The sequence below is a fragment of the Hyperoodon ampullatus genome (genome assembly GCF_949752795.1).
Source record: "Hyperoodon ampullatus genome assembly, chromosome: 13".
Classification (NCBI taxonomy): Eukaryota; Metazoa; Chordata; class Mammalia; order Artiodactyla; family Ziphiidae; genus Hyperoodon; species Hyperoodon ampullatus.
In genome coordinates, this window is record NC_136926.1 from 51,628,079 (window position 1) to 51,654,601 (window position 26,523).

At 36.2% G+C, this 26,523-nt stretch overlaps 1 protein-coding gene across 3 annotated transcripts in view; it reads right to left on the bottom strand.

The window, feature by feature from the left end:
- The window catches only part of RPRD1A (regulation of nuclear pre-mRNA domain containing 1A), a gene marked incomplete at both ends in the record, with an annotated part of 70,444 nt that overhangs the window by 16,431 nt on the left and 27,490 nt on the right, over positions 1-26,523 (bottom strand). For 2 of the 3 annotated variants that reach the window (XM_079717625.1, XM_079717627.1), the window contains 5 exons: positions 14,830-15,005; positions 15,115-15,241; positions 18,379-18,476; positions 18,556-18,662; positions 21,603-21,732. In XM_079717625.1, coding sequence (XP_079573751.1) covers positions 14,830-15,005; positions 15,115-15,241; positions 18,379-18,476; positions 18,556-18,662; positions 21,603-21,732 — 638 coding nt within the window. Of the gene's footprint in view, positions 1-13,282; positions 13,459-14,829; positions 15,006-15,114; positions 15,242-18,378; positions 18,477-18,555; positions 18,663-21,602; positions 21,733-26,523 lie in introns of those variants that run through there. The other variant, XM_079717626.1, reaches the window with a different exon arrangement.

Sequence of the window (26,523 nt, forward strand, 5' to 3'; positions counted from 1 at the left end):
GGAATCCAGCTGCAATCACTGAGATGCTAAGAATATAACTAGGAATATAAACACTTCTTGAGAGGACTATAAACGCTTTTTGAGAGGACTATAGATATAAAAACATTGCAGACATCTTATACTCTTTTTAGAGTATCCCTATAAATAAAACATAAATTCACTGGTTAAATGACAGAACAGATATAAACTAGTTAGAAAACCTCCAAGTCTTTTTGTTTTGGGCTGAAACTTCTGAGGTACTTCCTATATGCTGGGCAGTTTAGCACCCAACTCATTTAAATCTAATAACCATATAAAGCAGGTGTAATTTTTATTATCTCTATTTTACAGACAAGGAAACTGAGGTACAGAGAGGTCAAACGCTTTGCCAAATGTCACTCAGCTAGTAAGTGGTGAAGCCAGAATCTAATCTCAGGTAATCCAGTTCCAGAGTCCTTACTCTTCAACACAAGGCTAAGCTGCCTCTCGATGTGTTCACTAATCAAAGACCAAGTCAATTAACGGAGAAAAATTTCTAACCACAGGCATGTTTTTAGCTTTATCTCTTGAACACATAAAAAAGATTTTTATCTATAATTTAGAATATATCCTTAAGAAATCTGAAGTAGAAACAAAACCAAGAGAACCAAAACAAGAAATAACAAAAGTCAAGTTTAAAAAAAAACTCTACAGGCTTAAACACTGACTCAGTTAATTAATATAGACATACATATTTTAAAAACTAATTACATAAGAATCTGACAAACAACTCCAAGATTAAGAATGGCTGACGTGGGGCTTCCCTGGTGGCACAGTGGTTGAGGGTCTGCCTGCCGATGCAGGGGACATGGGTTCGAGCCCTGGTCCGGGAGGGTCCCACGTGCCGCAGAGCAACTAGGCCCGTGAGCCACAACTGCTGAGCCTGCGCGTCTGGAGCCTGTGCTCCGCAACAAGAGAAGCCACAGCAGTGAGAGGCCCGCGCACCGCAACGAAGAGTGGCCCCCGCTCACCGTAACTGGAGAAAGCCTGCGTGCAGCAACAAAGACCCAATGCGGCCAAAAATAAATAAGTAAATAAATTTATTAAAAAAAAAAAAAGAATGGCTGACGTGGACTTCCCTGGTGGCGCAGTTGGTTAAGAATCCACCTGCCCTGCAGGGGACACAGGTTCAAGCCCTGGTCCATGAAGATCCTACATGCTACGGAGCAACTAAGCCCGTGGGCCACAACTACTGAGCCTGTGCTCTAGAGCCTGCGAGTCACAACTACTGACCCCGTGTGCCACAACTACTGAGGCCCACATGACTAGAGCCTGTGCTCCACAACAAGAAAAGCTAACACAATGAGAAGCCCATGCACCACAACGAAGAGCAGCCCCTGCTTGCCGCAACTAGAGAAAGCCGGCCAGTGCCCAGCAACAAAGTCCCAATGCAGCCGAAAATAAATTAATTAATTTTTTAAAAAAATTAAAAAAAAAAAAAAAAGAATGGCTGACGTTTAAGAAGTTAGAGGTAGTCCCAAAATTAGCATGAGCAAAAAAATGCCAGTGCTACATTGTCAAAAATATATGCCACCAAAAAAAAAAAAAACCCTCAGAACCTAGAAAAAAGTTTATATGCAGCCAAAAAAGCTCTACATTATTTATGTTGTAATAAATATTTTATTTACCGGAAATAACTTAAATATTCTTTACTTAAAGAATAAAAAATATAAAGACTCATTATATATTTACTTTGCTTACTGAAATGATCCTTAAGATCCTTTCTCAGAGCCCATTATTTTCACCAAACATATACTTTCAAATACCTATTTACTTGCACAATTCCTAAACCCATGGATTAGGAAAAGTAATCTAAAAGCAGGGAGAGATTGACCCACCTCCCAGAATAACGGAAATAAAAACAAAAATAAACAAATGGGACCCAATGAAAATTAAAAGCTTTTGCACAGCAAAGGAAACTATAAATGATGAAAACACAACCCTCAGAATGGGAGAAAATATTTGCAAACAAATCAATGGACAAAGGATTAACCTCCAAAATATATAAACAGCTCATGCAGCTCAATATAAAAAAACAAACAACCCAATCAAAAGATGGGCAGAAGACCTAAATAGACATTTCTCCAAAGAAGACATACAGATGGCCAAGAGGCACGTAAAAAGCTGCTCAACATTACTAATTATTAGAGAAATGCAAATCAAAACTACAATCAGGTATCACCTCACACCAGTTAGAATGGGCATCATCAGAAATCTACAAACAACAAATGCTGGAGAGGGTGTGGAGAAAAGGGAACCCTCCTGCACTGTTGGTGGGAATGTAAATTGATACAGCCACTATGGAGAACAGTATGGAGGTTCCTTAAAAAACTAAAAATAGAATTACCATATGACCCAGCAATCCCACTACTGGGCATATACCCAGAGAAGACCATAATTCAAAAAGACACATGCACCCCAACGTTCACTGCAGCACTATTTACAATAGCCAGGTCATGAAAGCAACTTAAATGCCCATCGACAGACGAATGGATAAAGAAGATGTGGTACATATATACAATGGAGTATTACTCAGACACGAAAAGGAATGAAATTGAGTCATTTGTAGAGACGTGGATGGACCTAGAGACTGTCATATGAGTAAAGTAAGTTAGAAAGAGAAAAACAAATATCGCATATTAACACATATATATGGAATCTAGAAAAATGGTACAGATGAACTGGTTTGCAGGGCAGAAATAGAGACACAGACGTAGAGAACAAACGTATGGACACCAAAGGGGAAAAGTGAGGGGCCGGTGGTGGTGGGATGAATTGGGAGATTGGGATTGACATATATACACTAATATGTATAAAATAGACAACTAATAAGAAGCTGCTGTATAAAAAAATAAATAAATAGGGACTCCCCTGGTGGCACAGTGGTTAAGAATCCACCTGCCAATGCAGGGGACACAGGTTCCAGCCCTGGTCTGGGACGATCCCAAATGCCGCGGAGGAACTAAGCCAGTGAGCCACTGGTGGCTCAGTGAGCCACTACCGAGCCTGCACTCTAGAGCCCGCGAGCCACAAGTACTGAAGCCCATGCACCTAGAACCTGTGCTCCACAGCAAGAGAAGCTACTGCAATGAGAAGCCCGCACATCGCAACGAAGAGTAGCCCCCACTCACTGCAACCAGAGAAAGCCTGTGCGCGGCAACAAAGACCCAATGCAGCCAAAAATAAACAAAATTCAAATAAAAAATGAATTTTGCTAGAAAAATAAAAGTAGGGAGAGAAAATGCTTTAAGCACTCATTGCTAGCAATAAAAAATATAAGAAGCTAACCTACAAAGAAACACATATGAAGGTTTATAAAAAAGTAGACAGCAAATTAAGCAGTATTTTACATTTACATTGAATAGGTCCAAACACTCCTGTAGACTTCACCAAGCTCTGGAGGCAGGACTATTTTACAGTCGTTACAGATATTTATACTGCAGACTCTCGTATGTGTCACTTTAACAAAGCAACCTGCGCCCATGAGGACTCAAGCAGCACGGAGGGGGTCCAAGGACCACAATGACTAAAGACGTACTGGATGGTGCAGCTGGTGGGCTGGCAAAAGAGAGGCAAAGCTCCAGTGAGGTCTGGGCTGACTGGGCAAACTCACAAAACTCTGGCCCTAACATCTCCTCTGACTCTGATTTCCTATGCACTTGCCTCAGAGTTGCAGAATCTGTGAACTGGCCAAGTAAAAAGCTGTAATAAATCTTTTTTTCAATAGAGACCGATAAAAAACTGACAAAACTCTCCACTCCCACCATTAGACAAGCATGCTGCGAGGAAGGACAACTACAACAAAAACAACAGCAACATCAACAAAAACTCATGGGAAAAACTGAAGGAAAATAACAGAAAGGAGAAAAAATGATGAAAAAAGATAAGCAATGTGGAATAAAGATTAGCAATGTGGAATAAAGATTCAAAAGATTCAATACATATGTAATAGGAATTTAAAGAGAAACTATAAAAAATTAACAAAAATAAAAGGCAACATGCATTTTTCCAATAAATGGGCATATCAGTGTCAAGCCAAATTAATGAAAGGCCAAATCCTAGACATATGATAGTCAAACTGTTAAATGTGTATGAGAAAGGAAAAAATACAGTAATTAGGCCAAAAGAAAAAAAGTGACCCAAGAATTCTATATTCAGCCAAGCAGACATTCACAGGTGAGCAGAAAGGAGAGGCACTCTCAGACACGCCAGGACTTGCACTATTTTGTTATTCTTCATGACTTCCACATCTCTGTCCTTTATTTTGACATAGTTGACTGGAATAGCTTTTCAAGTAAATTTTTTAATGACAAATAATATATGAATCATGTAATAAAATCTAAAAATAAGAAAAATATGATTCTATATAGACCACTAAAAGGATCTAGGATTCTATAAATAAAACTGGTCGGTAAGGAAGAAAAAGAAGAGAGGGAGAAACTAAAAGAGGGCTACTATTTCAAATTATGCAATTTCAATATCAGTAGTAGGTTGTGGTTTTTATCTACCATTCTGGATTTCTGGTATATTCCACGTTTTCCCCAACGAATAAATGTGAATGTAGACACACACACACACACACACACACACACACACACACACAGGTGAACAAATACTTTTGTGAAATTTCATAAATAAAAGTATATAATAAATTTCTAGCAACTGTCCAGAAAATGGAGAAGACTGCTCTCAAAACCGTATGCTCCCTTCACATCAGAAACATTCAAGCAGATAGATTAATCTATCTTTTGGGAAGAAAGGTTAATCTATCTTCTGGGAAGAAAGATTAATCTATCTTTCAGGAAGTATGCTAGAATAATTTCCAGCACTGGGTAGGTTAGATGATCTCCCAACTATTTTGAGTAACAAATATCAATCTAAGACTATAACCATCACTTTTCAATGAATATTGAAAAGTGATGTCGTTTAAAAAATGGACAAAGGGGGCTTCCCTGGTGGCGCAGTGGTTGAGAGTCCGCCTGCCGATGTGGGGGACAAGAGTTCGTGCCTCGGTCCGGGAAGATCCCACATGCCGCAGAGCGGCTGGGCCCGTGAGCCATGGCCACTGAGCCTGCGCGCCTGGAGCCTGTGCTCCGCAACAGGGGAGGCCACAACAGTGAGAGGCCCGCGTACCGCAAAAAAAAAAAAAAAAAAAATGGACAAAGGATTTCTCCAAAGGTGGTAAACAAATGGCCAACAATAGGAAAGTGCAAAGCAAAACCACAGTGAGATACCGCCTCACATCCATTAGGATGGCTACTGACCAACAAAAACAGAAACAAGTGTTGGCAAGGATGTGGAGAAACTGGAACCCTGTGCATTGTTGGTGGGAATCTAAAATAGTTGTCATTATAGATGGTATAGTATGGTAATAACATTTTCCCAGAAAAATGGAAAACAGAATTACCATAATATCCAACAAGCCCTTTTGGGTATACACCCAAAAGATGTGAAGCAAGGACTCAAAGAGATATCTGCTATGAACCCATGTTCATAGCAGCATCATTCACAATAGCCAAAAGGTGGAAGCTACTCAAGTGTCCACTGATGGATAACTGGGAAAACAAAATGTGGTATTATACATATTATGAAATATTATTCAGCCTTAAAAAAGAAAATTCTGGCACATGGTATGACATGGATGAACCTAGAGAACATAATGCTAAGTGAAATAAGCCAGTCACAAAAGGACAAATACTGTATGATTCCACATATATTAGATACCTAGCATAGATAAATTCATACAGACAGGCAGCCGGGACAGTAGGGAATGGGGAGTTGATTAATGGGTATAGTTTCAGTTTTGCAACATGAAAAGAGTTCTGGAGACTGGTTACACAAGAACATGAATATACTTAACACAACTGAACTGTACACTTTTAAAAATGGTTAATATGATCAATTGTATGTCTACCTTAACTACAATTTTTTTTAATGTAAAAGAAAAAAAAACTATACCATCACTTTAAGTGCTCCCAGAATTTTTCCCACTAACTACTTTTAGAGTACTATGCAATTTAAAATGATCTGGTAGAAGGCCAAAAGCAGAAAAAAATCATTATGTAAAATAAGGGCTCTGTCCTTCACATAGAATGGGTGATATACGAATTATTTATTTATTTATTTATTTATTTTTGCGGTACGCGGGCCTCTCACTGTTGTGGCCTCTCCCGTTGCGGAGCACAGGCTCCGGACGCGCAGGCTCAGCGGCCATGGCTCACGGGCCCAGCCGCTCCGCGGCATGTGGGATCCCCCCAGACCGGGGCACGAACCCGTGTCCCCTGCATCGGCAGGCGGACTCTCAACCACTGAGCCACGAGGGAAGCCCTGATATACGAATTTATATCAATGCAAGAGTCCCCACTTCCACCTTCCCTTGCCATCGCAGAGGACGTTCATTTCATTTTCTTAAACTGTAGCTGACTTGAGCATGAAAATCACATCGCTTACTTTTTCTTGTTTTCCCCTACTAGGAATTAGAGAAAATTATCACAGATAAGCAAAGATTTTTAGCTAAAAGGTGATTCAAAACAATGTTTTTCAATGGCAAGAAACTGGAAAATACAAATGCTAACAGGTAGCTGGCTAAAGAAATACTTCTTTAAAGCAGAATATGATCTAGCTATTAAAATGAGAGTATCTGTAATCATGGGAAAACGTTTACAGTAAATGTGTAAAAAGAATAATGTGTAAAAATGTCATTAGATGCTCACATAATAACTGATTCCATCTTCCAAATCTTGTCAAGGGTTATTTAAGGGGTAATGAGACTTTTGGGGGCCTCTGTGCTCACCAATGGTTTCTAAACCATGAGGAGCACATACTACTTCTACACTTTTTTAAAAAGAACTAAAATTTATTGACCTACTTAAAACCAAAACCATCCTCCCCCCCCAAACTAGTTCCCTAGTTTAATACCCTCTTAGTCAGTGCCAGAATTATGTGCCCCACCGTTTTCAGTATCTCATTTATCACTGATTCCTCCTAGTTCTCAGACTCAATTAACAAATTATGGTGATTTAATTGTTCCCCATACCTGCCCATTCCTTTATTTTCTCACTGCTATCATCAACTATGGTTCAGGCCTTCATTACACACAATATAAAATTTACCAGTCAAGTCATATCTTGGTCTCCCTACTGTAAGTAAATCTCTCGCCATTCTAATCCACTTAGCAACTATAACCAGGTCTCCGAACACTACTACTACCAGTCCTCTTTGTCCTCTGGACTATTATAACCATCTGCTCGGCCAGCCATTCACTGCCCTTCACAATTTGGTTCCAACCTACTTATCAATCTCATCTCATTCCTAGTAATTCTCAGCTGCTACAGCAATAACAAATAATTATAGTAGCTGTCAGTTACTGAGCACTTACTTTGCCTCACACAGGGTGCTAACTGCTTTATATGCATAAATTCCTTAATCACAATGCCTCTCTTGAAGGATATTACTATTATGAGTTCTATTCCACGAAGGAGTTAACAAGCAGAGAGCAATTAGAGCCTAGTGAACAAACACAGGCTTAAGGACTGATTTTATTTGTAGCTCCAGTTCTTCCACCAGGAAGCACTGTGACGCTTACAAATTCTGCACTCATGGACTCATGAGTACTACTGTTCATTTGTCATTCGTGTTTTCTAACATGTTGTTAATGTGTTATTCTACTAAAGGAAAAAAAAGGGCAAACTGGTAAAATAATTTTAAAATTTCAAAATGGTCATTCATTCTTTTGTTCAAAATGCTCAGCTGCAATTCTAGAATTCACAGTCCTTGAACACACAACCATTTTTTTTAAAGTACTGGGCTATACTAATATGACTTAAAATTAGTTAACCTATTTTGTGTTGGATACGACTTTCTTCAAAAACCTCAAGTATCTTTAATCATTTTATCAAAGCATCATTCTTTTGTAATTACAAAAGAAATCACCAATTTAAAATATAAACATTACATACTCCTTGCAAACTACATTTGTACTAGCATTCATTCATTCATTCATCATTCGATGGCCAACTATCATTTACTCACTCAACAAAAACACCTGCCTACCAGGACAAAAGTACTGCTCCAAGCACTTAGGATATAGCAATAAACATGAAAAATAAAACAAAGTTCTTCTTCTCATGGTGCTCACATTCCAGGCAGGTAGAGATGATAACTAAGTATACAAAGTTTTAAATTTCAAACAGTGGTAAGTTCCATGAAGAAAAAATTTAAAAAAACAAAAATGACAATGTAATACAGTGGTATGGAGCAATGTATTGGCATGAATCAGCAATGTAATACAGGAGAAGAGTACGTGGAATCAAATGAAATGGATAGAGAAGGGCTCTAAAGAGGTGACAGAGGAACTTAAACCTGAATGAAAAAAGGAACCAGCTAAGTAAAGATTAGGAGAGAGCACTCCAGCCACCTTGTTAGCAATCAGCAAAGCAAAAGCTCTGCTGTGAGAACTTGCTTCATCTGCTTAAAGAGCAAAATGGATGCCTTTGAGATGGTTACAAGATGAGGTTAAATGGAGACTCAAGACTAGTGATCTCATAGGCCATATATGGAGTTTAAAATAATATCCAAAAGTGTAATGGGAAGCATTGGAGAGTTTTACATAGGGGAATGATGAGACCTGTTTTCTTAAAAGATCTATCTGGCTCCAGTGATGTAGATAGTTAAGAGAGGGAATAGGAATATCAGTTGTTAACAATCCAGGCAACAGACAAGAGTAATTTGGCAGGAGTTATGAAACATATTATTAGTTCTATTTAATTAGACACAAAAGGTCTTCCATTTATATAACAAACTGAACTCATGTTTATCTCTACTCCTCCCAAAAAGTCACTAAAATAATAAAACAATTTATAAGGGCAGAAACCCACAAAGACAGAGAAGAGGGAACCACAGTACACAAATGTCCTGAAATTTTTGGAAAATGGAAAAAAATGAAACAGGGACAATGACCAAAAATAACGTAATTCATCCTGAGTCATTTTGGATACTCTCAGGACTTTGGGGCATCAACCGCCTTGAAACGTAATGGTGAGTCTTAAGGTTGACAATGAAGATCAAATAGATATCTTTACATCAATCTGTTAAAACTCATCCCATAGAGCCAAAAAATGAGGGATAAGAAACTAAGCCAAAGATCTGCATTTGGAGATTCAAATCACACAGATAAGAGGTGAGGCACTGTTCTGAACACACATGCCCCATGTTAGCTACCCAGCAAATTTAAAACATTTTCTCTAGAGAAAAGGAATGGCTCAGAAGAGAAGACCTATATAGATAACGATTATCTGGGAATCACTGAAGACAATGATCTAGAATAATCTTATTGAAAGTCTTTAACATGAATCAGCAATTTCATCTTTAGGGATTTATCATGAGATGATATAAGTGAGTAAAGGGGGCTTCCCTGGTGGCGCAGTGGTTAAGAATCTGCCTGTCAATGCAAGGGACACGGGTTCGAACCCTGGCCCGGGAAGATCCCACATGCCACGGAGCAACTAAGCCCGTACACCACAACTACTGAGCCTGAGTCTAGAGCCCACAAGCCGCAACTACTGAGCCCAAGTGCCACAACTACTGAAGCCTGCATGCCTAGAGCCCATGCTCCACAACAAGAGAAGCCACAATGAGAAGCCTCCACTCGCCACTAGAGAAAGCCTGCACTCAGCAATGAAGACCCAACACAGCCATAAATAAACAAATAAATAAATAAATTTATTTATTTAAAAAAAATAAGTGAGTAAAGGGTTAATAAAAGAGACATTCACTGGGAATTCCCTGGCGGTCCAGTGGTTAGGACTCGGTGCTTTCACTGTTGAGAGCATGGGTTCAATCCCCGGTCAGGGAACTTAGATCCCACAGGCCGTGTGGCATGGCCAAAACAAACAAAAAAAACCCCAAAAGATGTTCACTGCAATACTGTTTATAATATCAAACCAATGAAAGCAATTAGTCATAAAGAACAGATAGCTATGATACATCCATACATTAAAAAGGAAAACACTGACATGATAAGATGAACATAAAATATTACATGAAAAGGACAATATGCAAAATAATACATGGACCCAATACATGGCGCTAAGCCTTTTGCGTATGTAGCTTTTTTCCTATGATGAAAATAGCTTATTTGTATAATTAATAAAAATAATTAAAAGATTACATGATTCTTGAATAATGGATAAATTAACCATAAAAAGTTTTTAGACTTAATGATATTTCGATCTCAAAAAATTATCTAAGAAATCATTAAGAAACTAGTAACATTTGCTTCTTTAAAAAATCCATATAGCTCCATCTTATCAAATTTTAAATTTAAATGAAACCAATATGATTTCAATGGAAAAACAAAGTAAAATATAAAGAAATAACTGAACCACAGATGAAAGATTCCATAAGCAGTTCTCCATATTCTTCCTACTATCCCCTTGAATGATACTTGTAATTTGATAAATCAATAACCATCAGAAAAGCTACATGAAAACAACACCTTCAGCAACAGACTTTAAATTTGCATTTTCAGTGCTATATATTTCAAACATTCTTATATCCTATATTGGGAGATGACATTAAGCATTTCTAATCACTAATGTCTCAGGCAAAACAAAATTGATCTTTAAGCATTTTTAAAAAATGGTAATTAAACTTTTTGGAAAACAAAATTTTATAAAAGCAAGCAGTCTTGAAAAGACCAATTAAGAAATGTCTACTGGGCTTCCCTGGTGGTGCAGTGGTTGAGAGTCCGCCTGCCGATGCAGGGGACGTGGGTTCGTGCCCCGGTCCGGGAAGATCCCACATGCCGTGGAGCGGCCGGGCCCGTGAGCCATGGCCGCTGAGCCTGCGCGTCTGGAGCCTGTGCTCCGCAACGGGAGAGGCCACAACAGTGAGAGGCCCGTGTACCACACACACACACACAAAAATTTCTCCTTAGCAAAATGTCATTTAAAATATTAATTATGAAGGCAAATATATACAAGATAATAAGTGGGAAGAAAATAAAATTCATATGCACAATAATCATGATTAGCTAAAATTACAGACACGAAAAATACTGAAAATAAAAACAAAAATCTACCAAGTAGCTAAATGTGGGTAAGACAAATGAGCCAGTAGAACAGAAAACTGACCACAATCATGTATACACATGTATATATAGAAATAAATATGACAAAAATGGCATTTTACAATATAGTAAAATATAGACTGTCATTAATTGACTAATCGTTAATCAATAAATGACGGGACATTTACCATCACTTTCAGATAATTAGTTATATCCCTACATCATATATACCATGAACAAAAAAATCCTAATGGATAAAATTATTAGGAAAAAAACTATAGAAAACTTGTATTTTTGTAGTTATGAATTGAGAAGGTGACCTTAACTGTATCCAAAAAATCTAGAATTATAAAGGCAAAGACAAATATTAATTTGTCTTAGAACCATAAACTTAGAACCAAACAGAAAAGTAGCCAAAGGATATAGGAAATTTGCAGCAGAAATAAAAAGGCTAATAAATATTTTTAAATGACCAACCTGAGTGAATAAAAAAATTTTTTTTTAACCTATCAGATATGCAAAAATTTTAAAGATCACTGACATTCAGTGTTGGGTGAGGTTGTGCAGGAAAAGATGCACTTATACTTCAAGGAGTTTAAAAAGGCAAAACCTTTTGGAGGGCTTGAGTACATTATCAACATTTAAACAGACATTCTTTTTGACCCACCTATTCTACTTCTGAGAATCAATCCAACAGATATACTAGCACAGCTGTACAAACCTGCATCACCAGGACGTTCTCTCTGGTACTACCTATAATGCACAAAACTTAAAGCAACTCAATGGATGCAACCTGACACCATGAGAAGGGACTGACTTAAACAAACAACATTCATACATTGATTATGCCCTCTTTTTTTTTTTAATGAGGTAAATTTGAATATACTGATGTAAGACTACAAAAGATAAACACTATCCTTTCTGACAGCTTTCCCATCCTGACTTCTAGAACTTGGAACTATGATTTGATTTCTCCTTTTAAGAGCCATCAAACTTTTCCAATTTTCTATGTAAGTCTAAATTGGGATTTTATAAAAGCATATTTTCTTATACCAATTGTATCATGAAAATAAGTATTAAAAATTGAGCAACGAAGATGTTATCATGGCGAATGATTCCCATAGCAATCTATGAAATAGATTTTTAAACATAAATTAGGTTTATTAATTAGGTTTATTAGTCTATTTTAAGTTATCTGCTTTAATAACCAGCTGAAGGTAGTTACAAGTTTAAAAAATGATTAATAATTTTCAAAAAATTTTAAAACACTTCATGTTTTCATTCATTACAAATGCTTTAACAGTGGCTTCCTTAAGAAATATGAAATAGCCAATTCCTGAACTGATACTTTAAATTTACGTCCTTTTATTTTTTTTAAAGAGCAATTAATGACATGTCAATACCTAGTCAGTCACAGTTGATGTTCAAAGATGCCTGCTAAGTGAAAACTATGTGATGCTATCACAGCTGATATGGTAAGTATAAATCCTGACCTCTCAGCCTCAACTTCAAAGGGATGCCACCTACTTGGTACAAAAAAGTGTCTAAATAACTCATTTTCACATCTTCTGACACAAGAATCACGTAGTTATAAATGATAATTTATGAAGAGTTCTATGGAATAACTTCCTAGTTTATTAGAAATCTAAATATTTTTTACTTGTAAGAAACGTTTGACATAATTTAGGTGGTTTATTTATAATATGAAAATCCAGTCATCCTAAAAAACAACAAAAAAGTTCCTAGAACACTTTAGTTTGAGAAAGTGATTACCTCCGAGGAGGGAGGAAACAGAGTTGGAGAGAGGGCTTTAGCTGTTGCTGTAATCTTACATTTAAGCAAAAACTGAAAGCAAAATTGTCATTTTGCAGGCAGACTCCCTAGGTTCTAAACAACTCACTAACTCTTTGTGACCTTTAGCAAGTTATTTAATCTCCCAGTACCTCAGTTTCCTTTATCTGTAAAATCTGGATAATAACATTTCCTGCTACATAGGATTAAATGAGTTGATATATGTGAAGTGCTTAGAATAGTACCTGACACATGGTAAATTTTACTGCCATTATTATCATCAGCCTCACCACCTATAATTACCAATCATGAACTCTGGCTGGAAGGCACTGGGAAAAGAGGGGGTTAAGGTGGGATGGTATCTGATCTTTTTTCTACACGTTTCAAACATAAATGCTATTTTTGTAACGAGTGATAAACAGTTTAAGTGAGAAAGCAGTATGCAGTAGAATAACAAAGCTTCAGTCTTCAGTTTTCAAAAACATGAGACAATTCAGGCTTTGGATTTTGATGTTTATTTTTAGCAGGAAGAATATGCTAATGATGATGACATCGTTAGAAGATACGCCCATGTCCAATACCTGCAACAGAAGCTCAATAGAAGTTAAAGAAACCATACCAAAGACTAAAGACAAAAATTGTATGACATTACTTACCCTTAATTCTGCTAACAATAAAACAAGTAACAGTATGTTTAGGATTGAAGTTCCATCACAAGATCAAAAACTGGCAAGTTAACTATGAAGTGTATTTTTTTTGAAAAATTCTATCTTTTCCTTTCTATGTAAAATTGGGCAGCCTCTCTAAAGGTAGAGTACAATGCCAACAACTATGAGTGTGTATACGTGAGCAGAGTGGGGGCAGACTGAAAAGGTGCAATGCTAAACAGTGCTACAATTTGGGGTGGGAGAGCTCTGCTGCTGATACTAATTAACTGCTACCACAGGTAGAGATGGCAATCATCTTTGGCACAATTAGAGACTGCTGAAACAAGAACTAAACTCTAATAAATAAAAGCAACTTAACAGAGGCAGCATCATAACATACCTACAAATTTAAAGAGAACTGTCTTAAAAAAGGGATCCAGACATATGAGAAATTCTCCTACATATTATTAGAAAAAGAAATTGCTACAGCAGCAAACAATTTAAACAAGAACTAATCAAATGAAAGATTCTTTTAAATAAAACCAAATCTGGTTCATCCACCCCTGACAATGGCTACTCTGCTCAAAGGAAATTTGAGAGTGTTTCTTTTTTTAACCCCTGCACCTTCCAGGGGTGTCCAGACTTCCACCTGTCCAGGTAGAAGTCCACTTGTCCAGACTTCTCATCAACAGTATCAATCATCATTCAATTTAAAGAAGCAACAATAACTTTCTACCTAAGGGTGTGTCTGAGCCAAGAGTGGGGTAGGAATATGTTAAGTATCTGAATCAGGGATGGGAATAAAGGAGTAACGTGAAGACTGCCTTCCCAAACAAAAATGATGTTAAGGAACAGGGAGACTGGGGATACTCATAACAAAAAGTCTTTATTTCATAACTGTATACCCAAAAGACTGCATGTACGCAGACAGAAATTAAGTAAGTCCAACCATAATTTACTGTAGTTGACACCAGACTTTATACCAACTGCTATTTTCCCATTATTTTTGTTCTTGAAGATAAAGGTTTAAGCTCAGAAGACGAAATACTATTACTGGAATTTCACGTGAATAATTTTAAAATGCAACCAATTTTGCTAATTCCAAACTTCTAAATTTACTTAGGCAGATTGATTTGGTTCAAATAAAAAGAAACCAATTAATGCAAGGAGTAGCTTACCTGGGCCATTGTCTAAAAACGTCTAGGTCCAAAAAATGCAAAACGTTCAGGAATATTAAGCTATTTTTAAATTCCTACCAAAAATAAATTAAATAAATAAGCACTAAATAAGGAAAAGGTTACGCACTTCCAATTTATGCTCTTTCTCTGCAAGGGCTTCCTTTTGACAACGAAGAAAATCTGCTAACATTCGAGTGAGCTGCCTCCTATCATCTATTTCAGCCGCCAATCTGCCATTGTAATCTGCCAGCAACATACAAGCATCCTCTACCATTTTAGAAAGTCTTTCTCCAGATTCTTTATCTAAGAAAAGCACAGAATAACAAAATTATTACACCACAAAAACAATGCCATATGTGGTTTCCTTACTCCAACTCCCAAAAAAGTTCCAGATCCCATTTTCTTTTCTTACCTGTTATTTTATCTAGTAGGGATACTTCTTGAACTTCAACAGGCAAAGAAGCTATCCTTTGATGAACTGCTGCATCACCAGAAGCTGCATTTTCTAGATCTTGTAATGCTCTAACGAGATCTAGAGTCTAAAAAGTTATACAACTTTAGAACCAAAATTAGTGAAGCTTAAACAAATATAAAAGACTTGAAATTTATTTCATATTCCTTAATCCTTATGGGCTATTTATTAGTTTAAACTGCTTTCAGAGACAGTCCAATTCTTTCATATGTAAGAAAAAAGCTACACTATATTAGGTATTGGAAATATATAAATTGGAAACATATAGATATTTCTAGTGGTGGAGACAGATAGTATAAAAATAATTATCTATTAAAATGATGTGATTCATTTATAAGCCAAATACATACAGTGGTAAAAGGCAGGCTATAATTTCAACCTGGAGAATACAAGTTTTATGTATGCTATAGTCATTGTATTATCATTATACATAAGAATTTTTTGTATTAAATTGGATATTGGGGGATGCGGGATACAAATCATCATCTACCACAACATACAAGAGCCCCCCAAATTCCATTTCTCAATAAAGTAGTTAAAGCATAAGAGAAATGTAATTTTGGAATATGTATGTTCAAATATGGCACCTTAACTATTCTATGGTTTGTTACTAAGATCACTAAAATATTACAAAGTTCCATATATTTGGTGACTAATATTTATATAATGCTTAACCAGTATTTTATCATCAGAATATTTTAGTTGCACTGTTTTCATACCAGCTATAATTAGGACGGAAGGGCAAGTCTCTGCTGATGATTTCATAATTCTTAATATATCTAAAGTTATTCCAAAGAAAATGGAGTAAATTTTCTTCTTGCTAGTCTCCATTCCCATCCCACCTCCCTTTTTCTTTTTTTCTTTCTTTTTTTCATCTCTAAGCCTAGATCCTAGAACACTAGGAAATTACAAGCATACATGAAAAATACAGGATATTCAAATTCTGTGTATATTATTTAGATGACATTGACAGCCAGTAACTAATTTTTCTTTAAGCTATTCCCTTATAAAAAATGCTATCACTGGGGTCTAGCACATAGCAAATGATCAAACATGGTAAGAATGAATGGAACCTAATAAGAAGTATACTATCCCAAGTGTGCTTTTAATTCACCACCACATGTTTAAAATCCCAATATTAAAAAAAATAATTTTGTTGTATTTCCCCTCTACAATGAAAGTGAGCTTAAGAGCAATGACAATTACCGGGAAGCTTGTTTCTCATGGTGCCCCAAATAACTTACATATTTTTATTTTTTAATCAGTCTTAGAAAGTTCTAAAATTTTCTGGAGTTCTAAGAAATCTGGCTTTACGGTTTTGACAATGTACGCATGCTTTAATTACAACCTGCTCTCATCGCACCTTTACACTCCTACACAAGCTAATTCTCCCAATGCTCAGTCAAGGATCCAGATAAGAAAGCAAAGTTGTCTGAAACAACACTAGCCTAGGACTTCCTGATAGAGGAGAATGAAATGAGTTCAACTACATTCTATAAAGAGAAATTTTAGCCATTCTTATAAAGAATGATATATATAAAATGGTAACTATAAAGCTGAACCACTGAGAATTAAGCAGTACAACTAATCTGAAAATGGTCATTATAAAACAAAACATGATAGCATTTTACACAACAAGTACTAGGGAAGAGTCAGGTGGTTACTCAGAAACTCCTAGGAAGTACAACTTAGGTTACTCTTTCATGAGGTAGAATAGGAGAGGGTAAGATCCTATATTTAGAACTGGGGTGAAATACTGTTCATGGAGTCATTACGGGGCTCTTAGCAAAAAGTGATTCCTTGTCTTGAATTATTACCAAACAGAGAGAAATATAAGCCTTATTTAGTGTTTGGTTGTTCCAAACATTATGTTCCTATTACATTTATTTTCAAGCTCTTATCCATGGTGACCATATGGGCTTTAGCATTCCTGTCATTAAGCCCCAACAGGGGCTTGACTCAGGTACTAGCTGAGACCTTCAGTCAAATTCTTTCTGCCTCCTGAGTACTAACACTGATATAAATCCACAATTCCAGGCAGTAATTGGTTGTATCTTTATTTCAAGCTCTTTTCATGGCAGAAAGAGCTCCATCCACCTTCAGGTTTCACACAGTGAGTTCTGGTCCAGGTCTCCAACTCCTTAAGTTCTTGTTACTCTACAGGATACTAATTTCTGCAAACCATGTCTGCTTCCAGACAAAAGCTCAGCAGGAACCATACTCTGGCTCACATTTTGAGTTATGTGTCTGTACCATTTGTAGCCCATGGCAATATTTACCTTGTTTTAAGAATATGGCTATGTCTTCATTTTCTCCTTTAAAATTTTATCTGTCCCTCCTATATGTTTGAAACATAGAAGCAGGAAGCTTTAAGACTCAATGCCCACATAATTAAGGTAAAAATGTCTTTTTAGAATCATCTGATGGTTAGAAAATGCTATATTGTATCAACCTGGAGGACATGGAGTATTAAGGTAATGATTCTGATTCATCTTATTTTATTACCATGGAACTACATGGTTTTATATAGTTACATAGAACTGTATGAATACATACTCGTTAACTCTAACATGCATTTTTACATGTTTAAAAGCAAAAATAGGGCTTCCCTGTGGCGCAGTGGTTGCGAGTCCGCCTGCCGATGCAGGGCACGCGGGTTCGTGCCCCGGTCTGGGAGGATCCCATGTGCCGCGGAGCGGCTGGGCCCGTGGGCCATGGCCACTGGGCCTGCGCGTCCGGAGCCTGTGCTCCGCAGCGGGAGAGGCCACAGCAGTGAGAAGCCCGCGTACCGCCAAAAAAAAAAAAAAAAAAAAAAAAAACCCAAAAATACTTAAGAGTGGTGCTTAGCTCTAGGCATAGAATTTTTAGCATACTTAAATCAAACAAAATAGTCTTATCATATAATGTTTTATTTATTTAAAAGGAAATTGTTTAAATGGTAGATATCTCATCAGACCTAATCATACTTAGCAATCAAATACTCTTTCTACACAAAATGTAAGCGCCTAATATACAATATACAGCACACTACATTAACATAAGCAATGTATTAATCAGAAAATAAGACTTATTCACATAGCTTCTTTCCTGTACCCAGAATTATAATAGAAGTCAATTTACAGAAGTAAAACATTGAAATTAGTAAAGCTTGATGGCTACATGAAGTACTAGCAATTAACTCCCTTAACAGAGAAAAACCACTACCTGTGGTGGTTCACTTGGAGATCCTAGAGAGGAACAGTTTTCATTCTCATCCACCTTTATCTGTTCATATGTTCGCTTCCTAGGCTTCTTATCGCCATCTGAATTGAAAGAACATTTAAGTTTTAATGACAGAATACATTTTAATGAAGAGATAATGATAAAAGATTATATACTTACACAGAGCTTGCTTAAGTTGTTCTAATACATCATTTTCATAAACAGACCTTTCTTCCCAAATAGATAACACTCTTCCAAGGTGCTTCTTACAACTTTCGTCAGTTTCACTAAAGAAAGATAAAAATATTAACAGTAAAATGCATAGTGCTATTGCAAAGACAATGGTGATTTTAAATACAATGACACTCATTCCCTGAAAAAAGCTGCCCAAATGTTTACTGAGTTCCACTATGTGACCAGCAGTTCAGAGGTGAAGTGACCAAGATAGACATATTCCCTGCTTCTCTTAAAGAGCTTAGAGACATATTATTAAACAAAAAATGATGAAAGTGTTAGTACTGGTGACTAGGGGTTATCAAGAAGGTACCCCTAACCTAATGGGGGATGAACATAAAGCTAAGGAAGATTTCTAATGGGTGATTTTTAAACTTATTTAACAAATATTTATTGATCAAGGTACTATCTCTGACACTGGAGATACAAATGGAGCTTTATGGCAGCTGTATTTTTATAAGTGCCACAAAAGAGAACAGGGTGTTCAAAACAGGCTTAACAGAGAGACACGGTCCACTTCAAGAGAGATCAGGAAGGGTATGTGAGGAAGGGTATTTGAGGAATGATGCATTCAATCTGAGTTCTAAAGACTGGATATACAGGGAAGTGGGAAACAGACTACTTCCAACCACTTCCCACCGCCTTCATCACTACCACTGTAGAGTGAGCCACTATCATCTCTTGCCTGGATTGTTTTTTTAAGATTTATTATTTATTTATTTATTTTATTTGTTCTTGGCTGCGGCACGCAGGATCTTCGTTGATCTTGCCTGGGTTTTGGTAACAGTTTTCTCATTGGTCTCCCAGGTTCTACTCCTTCATTCTATTCTCTACTAAAGTAAATCATATCATACTGCTCTCAGTTCTCTAAGAACCACCAATCATACCAAGAATAAAGGCGAAATTCTTATCCTGGGCCACAAAGTGGACACATTCTGCTTCCTGGCTACCTCTCAGTCCACATTTCCTAAATACAAATCTCCTTGCTGATCCTCAAACATGCCCAGCATATGGCTATCTCACTGTTTCTGCCAAGTTTTTTCTCTACCTAGGATCCTTTCCTCCTAGAGTCAAATGGCTCGTTTCATCCCTCCCTTTAGTCTCTGTTCAAATGCTACCTCCCCAAAGCAGTCAATCTTTATCTCATAAAACTGAGCACCATCACACTCTCTAGCTCCTTCCCTGCTTTACGTTTCTTCACAGTACTTATCTTTTGACATTTTAATATATATTCACTTGTCTATTACTTTGTCATCCACTGAAATGTAAGCTCTACTATAACAGAACTTTGTCTCTTTCACTACTGTATCCTCGCTGACTAGCACATAGTAGGTGGTCAGTAAATATTTTATTGAATTCTAGGGAGAAGCAACATATATTAAAAAGCCTAAGGCAGAAAGAACTAAAAGAGATTCAGTTAGCTTAAACTGTATAGTGTATAGAGTGTGTGTGAGAGAGTGTGGTGGTGGGGGAATGGCCATGGGGAATGTGAGACAGGAGACTGAACAGGTAGCCTGAGCCATGAAGGAACACCTGAAGTCTTACTCAGGACCTGAGACTTGATGTCTAGGACAAACGAGAACCACTCAAAGGCAAGAGAGTGTTGTATCAGCTCTGCAACTCTGGCTACAGCTTCCTAAATGGATTAAACAATACTGGAGGCTACTGTAATTATACAGAAATGACATTATGGTAACTGGAATGGAAAGAAATCTAAAGAACTGAGGGAACTATATGTACTATAAGGGATAAGGGGTGTGAAGGAGAAAGGACAGTTGATGTATTATAAATCACTATATCACAGAGAGTTCAAGATAACACCTAGTTTCTCACATGGGCATCTGGATAGATGGAGTTGCCATTCATCAACAGAGAGAACCCAGAGAGGAAGCAAGTTTGACAGGGAGGAAGGACATAGTGAGTTCAGTAACAGACACAGTGAGTCTGAGATGTTTGGAGGCATACGACTAGAAATCAGTAGGCAATTGGATATACAGGACTAAAAGGAAAAACATCTGGACTGAAGCATAAGATTGCCAGCTTTTAGGGTATGGATAATAACTAAATACTTGTAATGTATGAAATCACCCAGAGGGCTAGTAAAGAATATGACACCAGAAGAAGGCCCAGGACTAAACTCTAAGAAACACCAGCACCTGAAAAGATGGTAAGAGTATCTAAATTGAAGGATAAATAATATTAATTTAAGAAAGCAATATACTGCAGTGTTTCACACTCTGTAATTTTTTTTTCCACACTCTATAATTTTTTTTAAAAATGCATCTACTGTGACTAAACCTGCAGGGCATGTGGTAAGTATATTTTCATCCTTAAATCATTCAACACAGATCATCATTCACCACTGAATTCTATAATTTAGATTGATTTAATCGCCCACCCCAATAATGTTTACCCAGTAATCTACCAAATATTTGCATATAATGTTTGGAAATAAGCATTTTAAAAGTACAGATTTCTACCTTCAGAATTTTTCTGTAGCAAAATTTTCAACAGGCTTATGATTATTTTAAATATTCTGTATTTCCAAAGCATTTAAAAATGTTATGACATACACCCACACACTAGAAAACCTTAAAATCATTATAAGCAATATGAGAGAAAGGGTACTAAGTTTTTCCAGAAATATTAGTTGGAAGATTGATAGTTTTATTAGCACACAAATTTTCAATTCAACACATTCATTCATTCTTAATGAATTTCATTCCAAAATGGCAGTTGCTTTTGGTTACTTAAGGAAAAGGTGAAATTCAAGTACTCCAAATGCCCACCTTAGTAACAGCTCAAAAAATGTTTCCTTCACAGCAAGTATTTAACACATTTACAAATGCCATTACAGGTAAGTCTTTTCAAGTGAAAACTTCAAAGAAATATATACTTTGTTTTTTTATTTTAATGTCTTAAGGCAAGTTTTAGCAAAAGGACACATTAGGCATTTACAACAGGTTACCTAGTACCCAAAACAATTATCATACCTTGAAACATGCTTAAAAGCCTCCACTATAACTGGTGCAAAATCTTTTGTAAACTCTGGCCCCTTCCTTTTGCTGTTCTGAATGACATCATTAGCTAGGTAGAGAAAAGTAAGCTTCCTGTTTGGTTTGGCTGAAAAAAAAAAAAAAATTTAACCTAATTAAAATATCCTCACTTAACTTAGACAAACTTTCTCAATACCTGAATTAAGCAGTTTGAGAACTACGACAAACTTACTAACCTTTGTGTATTATGTTCAACCCTAGCTTCTCATTCTACTACCAAACTTAGCAAGTCATTATTCTTTAAAAGATAACTACTCTGGTTTCTGAAGATCACTCATGTGAGGAAAAAAGAGAACTGAAGAGGCAGAGATAGTCAATGAAATATCTGTTTCCTTACAGTTCTAAGTCACCCAAACCACTTATCCTTGATTAGTCTTTTTTTTCCCAAAACAGAATTATTTATTTACTCCAAATTATTTATTTAATCCAAAATTAAAAAGAAATCGGTGGTAAGGAAATAGACTGTTACATGACACAAGATAAAAAGCCTAATTCTATATTTAAAAAAAAAAATCAAACCTTAAAAATAAAAATACTACCACCTCGTGTCGTGCACACGAGCACCATAGGGCCAGGGATGGACCAGCTGTCAGGTGGGCAGGCGGGCGGGGAGGAAGCCAAGGCCACAGCTTGAGGGAGGCCCTGGCCCCTCCTAGCCTGTGTCTGGCAGAGTCGGTGTGAGATGAAGAGACTGTTAAAGGAAACACTGACCAAAACCTCCCGCCCTGTCCAGGCAAGATAGTAACCACTTGCATGAGTTATCTTATAACAGAGGGCCCTGGTTCAGAACGTGGAACTAACAAGTTACCACAAACCAGAAGAATTTGGGAAAGGGCAAAAGACAGAGGAGATGCCAGTCCATATGTCCTGCCAACCTCCCAGAATCCTTCTCACTGGAATCCATCTTGGCTGAGCGATCCTTGATTGATAGTCTTAATTGTTTCCAAACTAATAGTTTTATACACAGAAATCCTCACATCTGACTATCCTGTACTAAATTTTATTAAAACTATTAAACACTACATGAAATACAGCCACTTAAGGTGGTGATTGGTCATGTTATTAAAATGGTACCCTAAATCTTAACTGAATTTATGACTATTTTAATACCCATGTTGATTTAAAACTCAATATTATTGTCAAACAAAATACAAAATGTAAAATAGGTTGAAAGAGATATCACTTCAATCAATTACATATTTTTTGTTTATGAAATAAATATTTGCCAAGCTAATAGAGTAAATGTTAGGGAAACCAAATGGACAAAGTTTAGATTTTTTCCCCCCTTTGGATTACATGGCCTTAAATAACTGATTCATCTTGAAAAAAATATGCCCTTACTCACTATATTCTGTGGGTATAGTCATACTCCTAAAAGAGCAGATAAGATTTCACTAATTGCTGACCAGAATCCATTTTTTACTGGTTACAATAAGTGGCATAGTAGTATTGAATATGACTTAAGATTCATATATAAAAGGAAAACCTATTAGTTGAACACAATCTTTTATATTGACTATTTTCATAATACAATTTTACTAGAATTAAAATTGAATCATTCAAAGTTGTACAATTATATTCAGAAACAATATACTTTGTGGCATCCACATTACGATGGTGTAGGGGACTTATGATCAGGACTGATAATCCAGTGCACTATTCATGTGGGCCAGTTTATTGGATTTAAGACAAATATTTGGGCCAGGTGCATCTGGTCCTCAAGATTTGAGTATTCAATTTAAAATTTAACCCACTTTTGAGTTCACATTTTTCTTTTAGGGGAAACTAGCATCCCAACCTTCTTATAAGAAACTGTAAAATACTGAGTCACAACTGATCAGACCTTACAAACCTGTGCCGCCCACTGCATAACCTGGTTTGCCTGTCTAAAGTTGCAGCCCACCAATTTTCGTGCTCTTGAAAGTTGCTGGCATAGAATAAAGATAAGGGAGAGATGGCAATAACAGAGATCAATTTCTGATTCTTCTGGCTTGTCTGGTTAGTCAAGCCATAGAGTATAACTGGTTAAGATACTAGGACCCTTTCCCATGAAAATGATAATAATGGTAACTTTCCCAGTATTCAACCCTATCTTTTTTTTTTTTTTTTGTACCTACCCCTGCCTCTGCCCACAAAAACCTCACACAAAGAAAAGGGCTTATTTAATCCAAGTATTAGAAGTATTATTTAATCCAAGTATTTGCCTTCTTAGCATCAAAATGAGTTTAAATACTCAAATCTGTTCTAAGCACTTTATATATATACATATATAACCTAATTTAATCCATATAATGTAAGGTACCATTATTATCTGCATTTGGCAGTTGAATAAAAATAGACATCAAAATGGTTATCTGCCCACAGTGAAATAGACAGAAAGGGATCAGCCATGATTTGAATCCTAAAAGTCCAACTCCAAAGCATTCCCTCTTTACAACTGGACTATGCCTACTGTCATAAATGCAAGAGGATACTACCTTTAGAGAAGATTTAGTAGCAACTAAACCAAAATATTTTAGAATGTTAGCAGTATTATTCACAACAGCCAAAAACTGGAAGCAATCCAAGTGTCTGTCAAAAGATGAATGGATAAGCAAAAGGTGGTATATACATACAAATAGAATACTACTCAGCCTTAAAAAGAAAGGACATTCTGACACATGCTACAATATGAATGAACCCAGAGGACATCAAGTTAAATGAAACAAGCCAGTCACAGAAAGACATATATGTATGATTCCATTTATATCAGGTGCCTAGAATAGTCAAATTCAAAGAAAAAGTAGAATGGTGATTGCCAGGGGCTAGGGTGAGGGAGATATGGAGAGTTACTGTTTAATGGGTATAGAGTTCCAGTTTTATAAGAGGAAAAGAGTTCTGGAGATGGATGCTAATATAGTTGCATAACAGGATAAATGTACTTAATACCATTAAACTTCACACTTAAAAATGATTAAGGCAGTCAGTTTTTTGTTATGTTTATTTTACCACAAATATTTAAAAGTATACATTTTACACTGTTTTTTAAAATTTGTGAGCTAATAATCTCTTGAAAATAATTCAGAATCATTTCTGCAATGTACACTAAAGTAAAAATTTTCAAGATTTCAACATACATTTCCCAGTATATTCCAAAGAATGAACTCTGTACCAGGAGCACGGCTTTAGTATGGAATCCAAATACCAAAGCATCATTTTCATTTCTTTCCTTGTGGAACCCAGGCTAAAATATGAGAAAAACTAGAAACTGCCATAAATTATTTTCAGGGAAATTTTCAGGGAAAAAAGTTTACTTCCATTTAAAACTTTATGTAGAATAATAAACTAATGCAACAAATCACAACAAGCAATTCCAGAAGAAAATCACAAAAATGATTTTCAAATAAATTTTTATAAATTATATATAACAGAGCCATAAATTGTTACTAAGACATGCGAAGTTAACAGAAAGGGCAAACAAGCCATTTCATAATTTCCTAAAGAAATAACTCTATTGGCAACAGAATATAAGGCTAAATAATGGGTCTGATGTAATCAACTTCTACGTTTTTACAGTTCACAGTTTCCTTATAAAGACACCTATCTTCTCAATCTTCCATTCAATTTAACTAGCGTTTATTTAATGTTTGCTATGTGCCAGGGACCATGCTGGGCACAGACCAAAAATAACCTTTCCTGTTCAATCAGGAGTTTGCAAGCACCATACAAACTGGCACATGATAGGTGACATGACTAAGTATGTTAGTTCTCTTTTTTTAATTCTTTCTCTTCACTAATATATGACACCACCTGAGAAAGCAACCATAAATTCAATACTATACCCCCATTAGTCTGTGTGTATACTGCTATGTTTGTACCAATATAAGCCAAGTAAGGACTACTCAACGTATTGTGAGAAACCATTTTCTTATATCTCACCTCACTGAACTAAATCTTAAGCTCCTGTATGTACTAAGTATAGCCCTTTTCCAGGGGCCTTGTATATGAATAGGTACATCAAAACAAATAATAATAATAAAATCCGGCTGGCTAATATAAGAGAACATAGTATTACCTAAAAAGTTGAGCATACTCCCCAAAAAGGGCAATACAAGTTTAGTTCATCACACAAGTAAGAAATGGATACGCAATAATTCACAAACAATTCAAATAAGGATCAATTACAAAGCTTCAGAAAGAAGAATCCAGACTAGTAAACAATAGGAAACAAACTTACTCAAAGGATTACAGAAATGCCATCTAGTCTCACTAATTCATACTGAGGTCATAATCTAGTTTTACTTCTTCATAATCAGAAAGTGATAGGTTCATTACTTATTTTCTTACACTGTTCAGACCATATGCCTACTTGTTTTGATATGATACAGAATATCATAATCTAATTTAATCACTGTGTTTTTATGTAGATTGAAATTTACAACCACAGTAGATGATAATGCTCATAAATATACAAATAGCTAAAAAAATTTTGTTTTATCTGTAAATACAGGAACCTTTCCAAGGGAAGCATTCTATGTAGAGAAGCAGCAAAAAAATTTAATAAACAAATATATATATATATACACACATTCACGTATACACACACACCAATGAGCATTACTGCAGTTCTTGTAGGACATCAAAAGAAAAGCCATTATCTTGAAACAAAAATCTATTAAGGATTTATTAACAACTGTTGGACAGCCTTATTTATTTATTTCGCTGATAAACTGAATCACAGACTAGAAAACATGTTCATATGGATGGATAGGTGGCTGTAAGGCAGAAACTGCTTTAACTTAGTAATATTCTTTGCCACAGAAAATGCATAATCAACAGATGGTTCTTGAATGGATCCTATCGATCCCAGACAGGACAA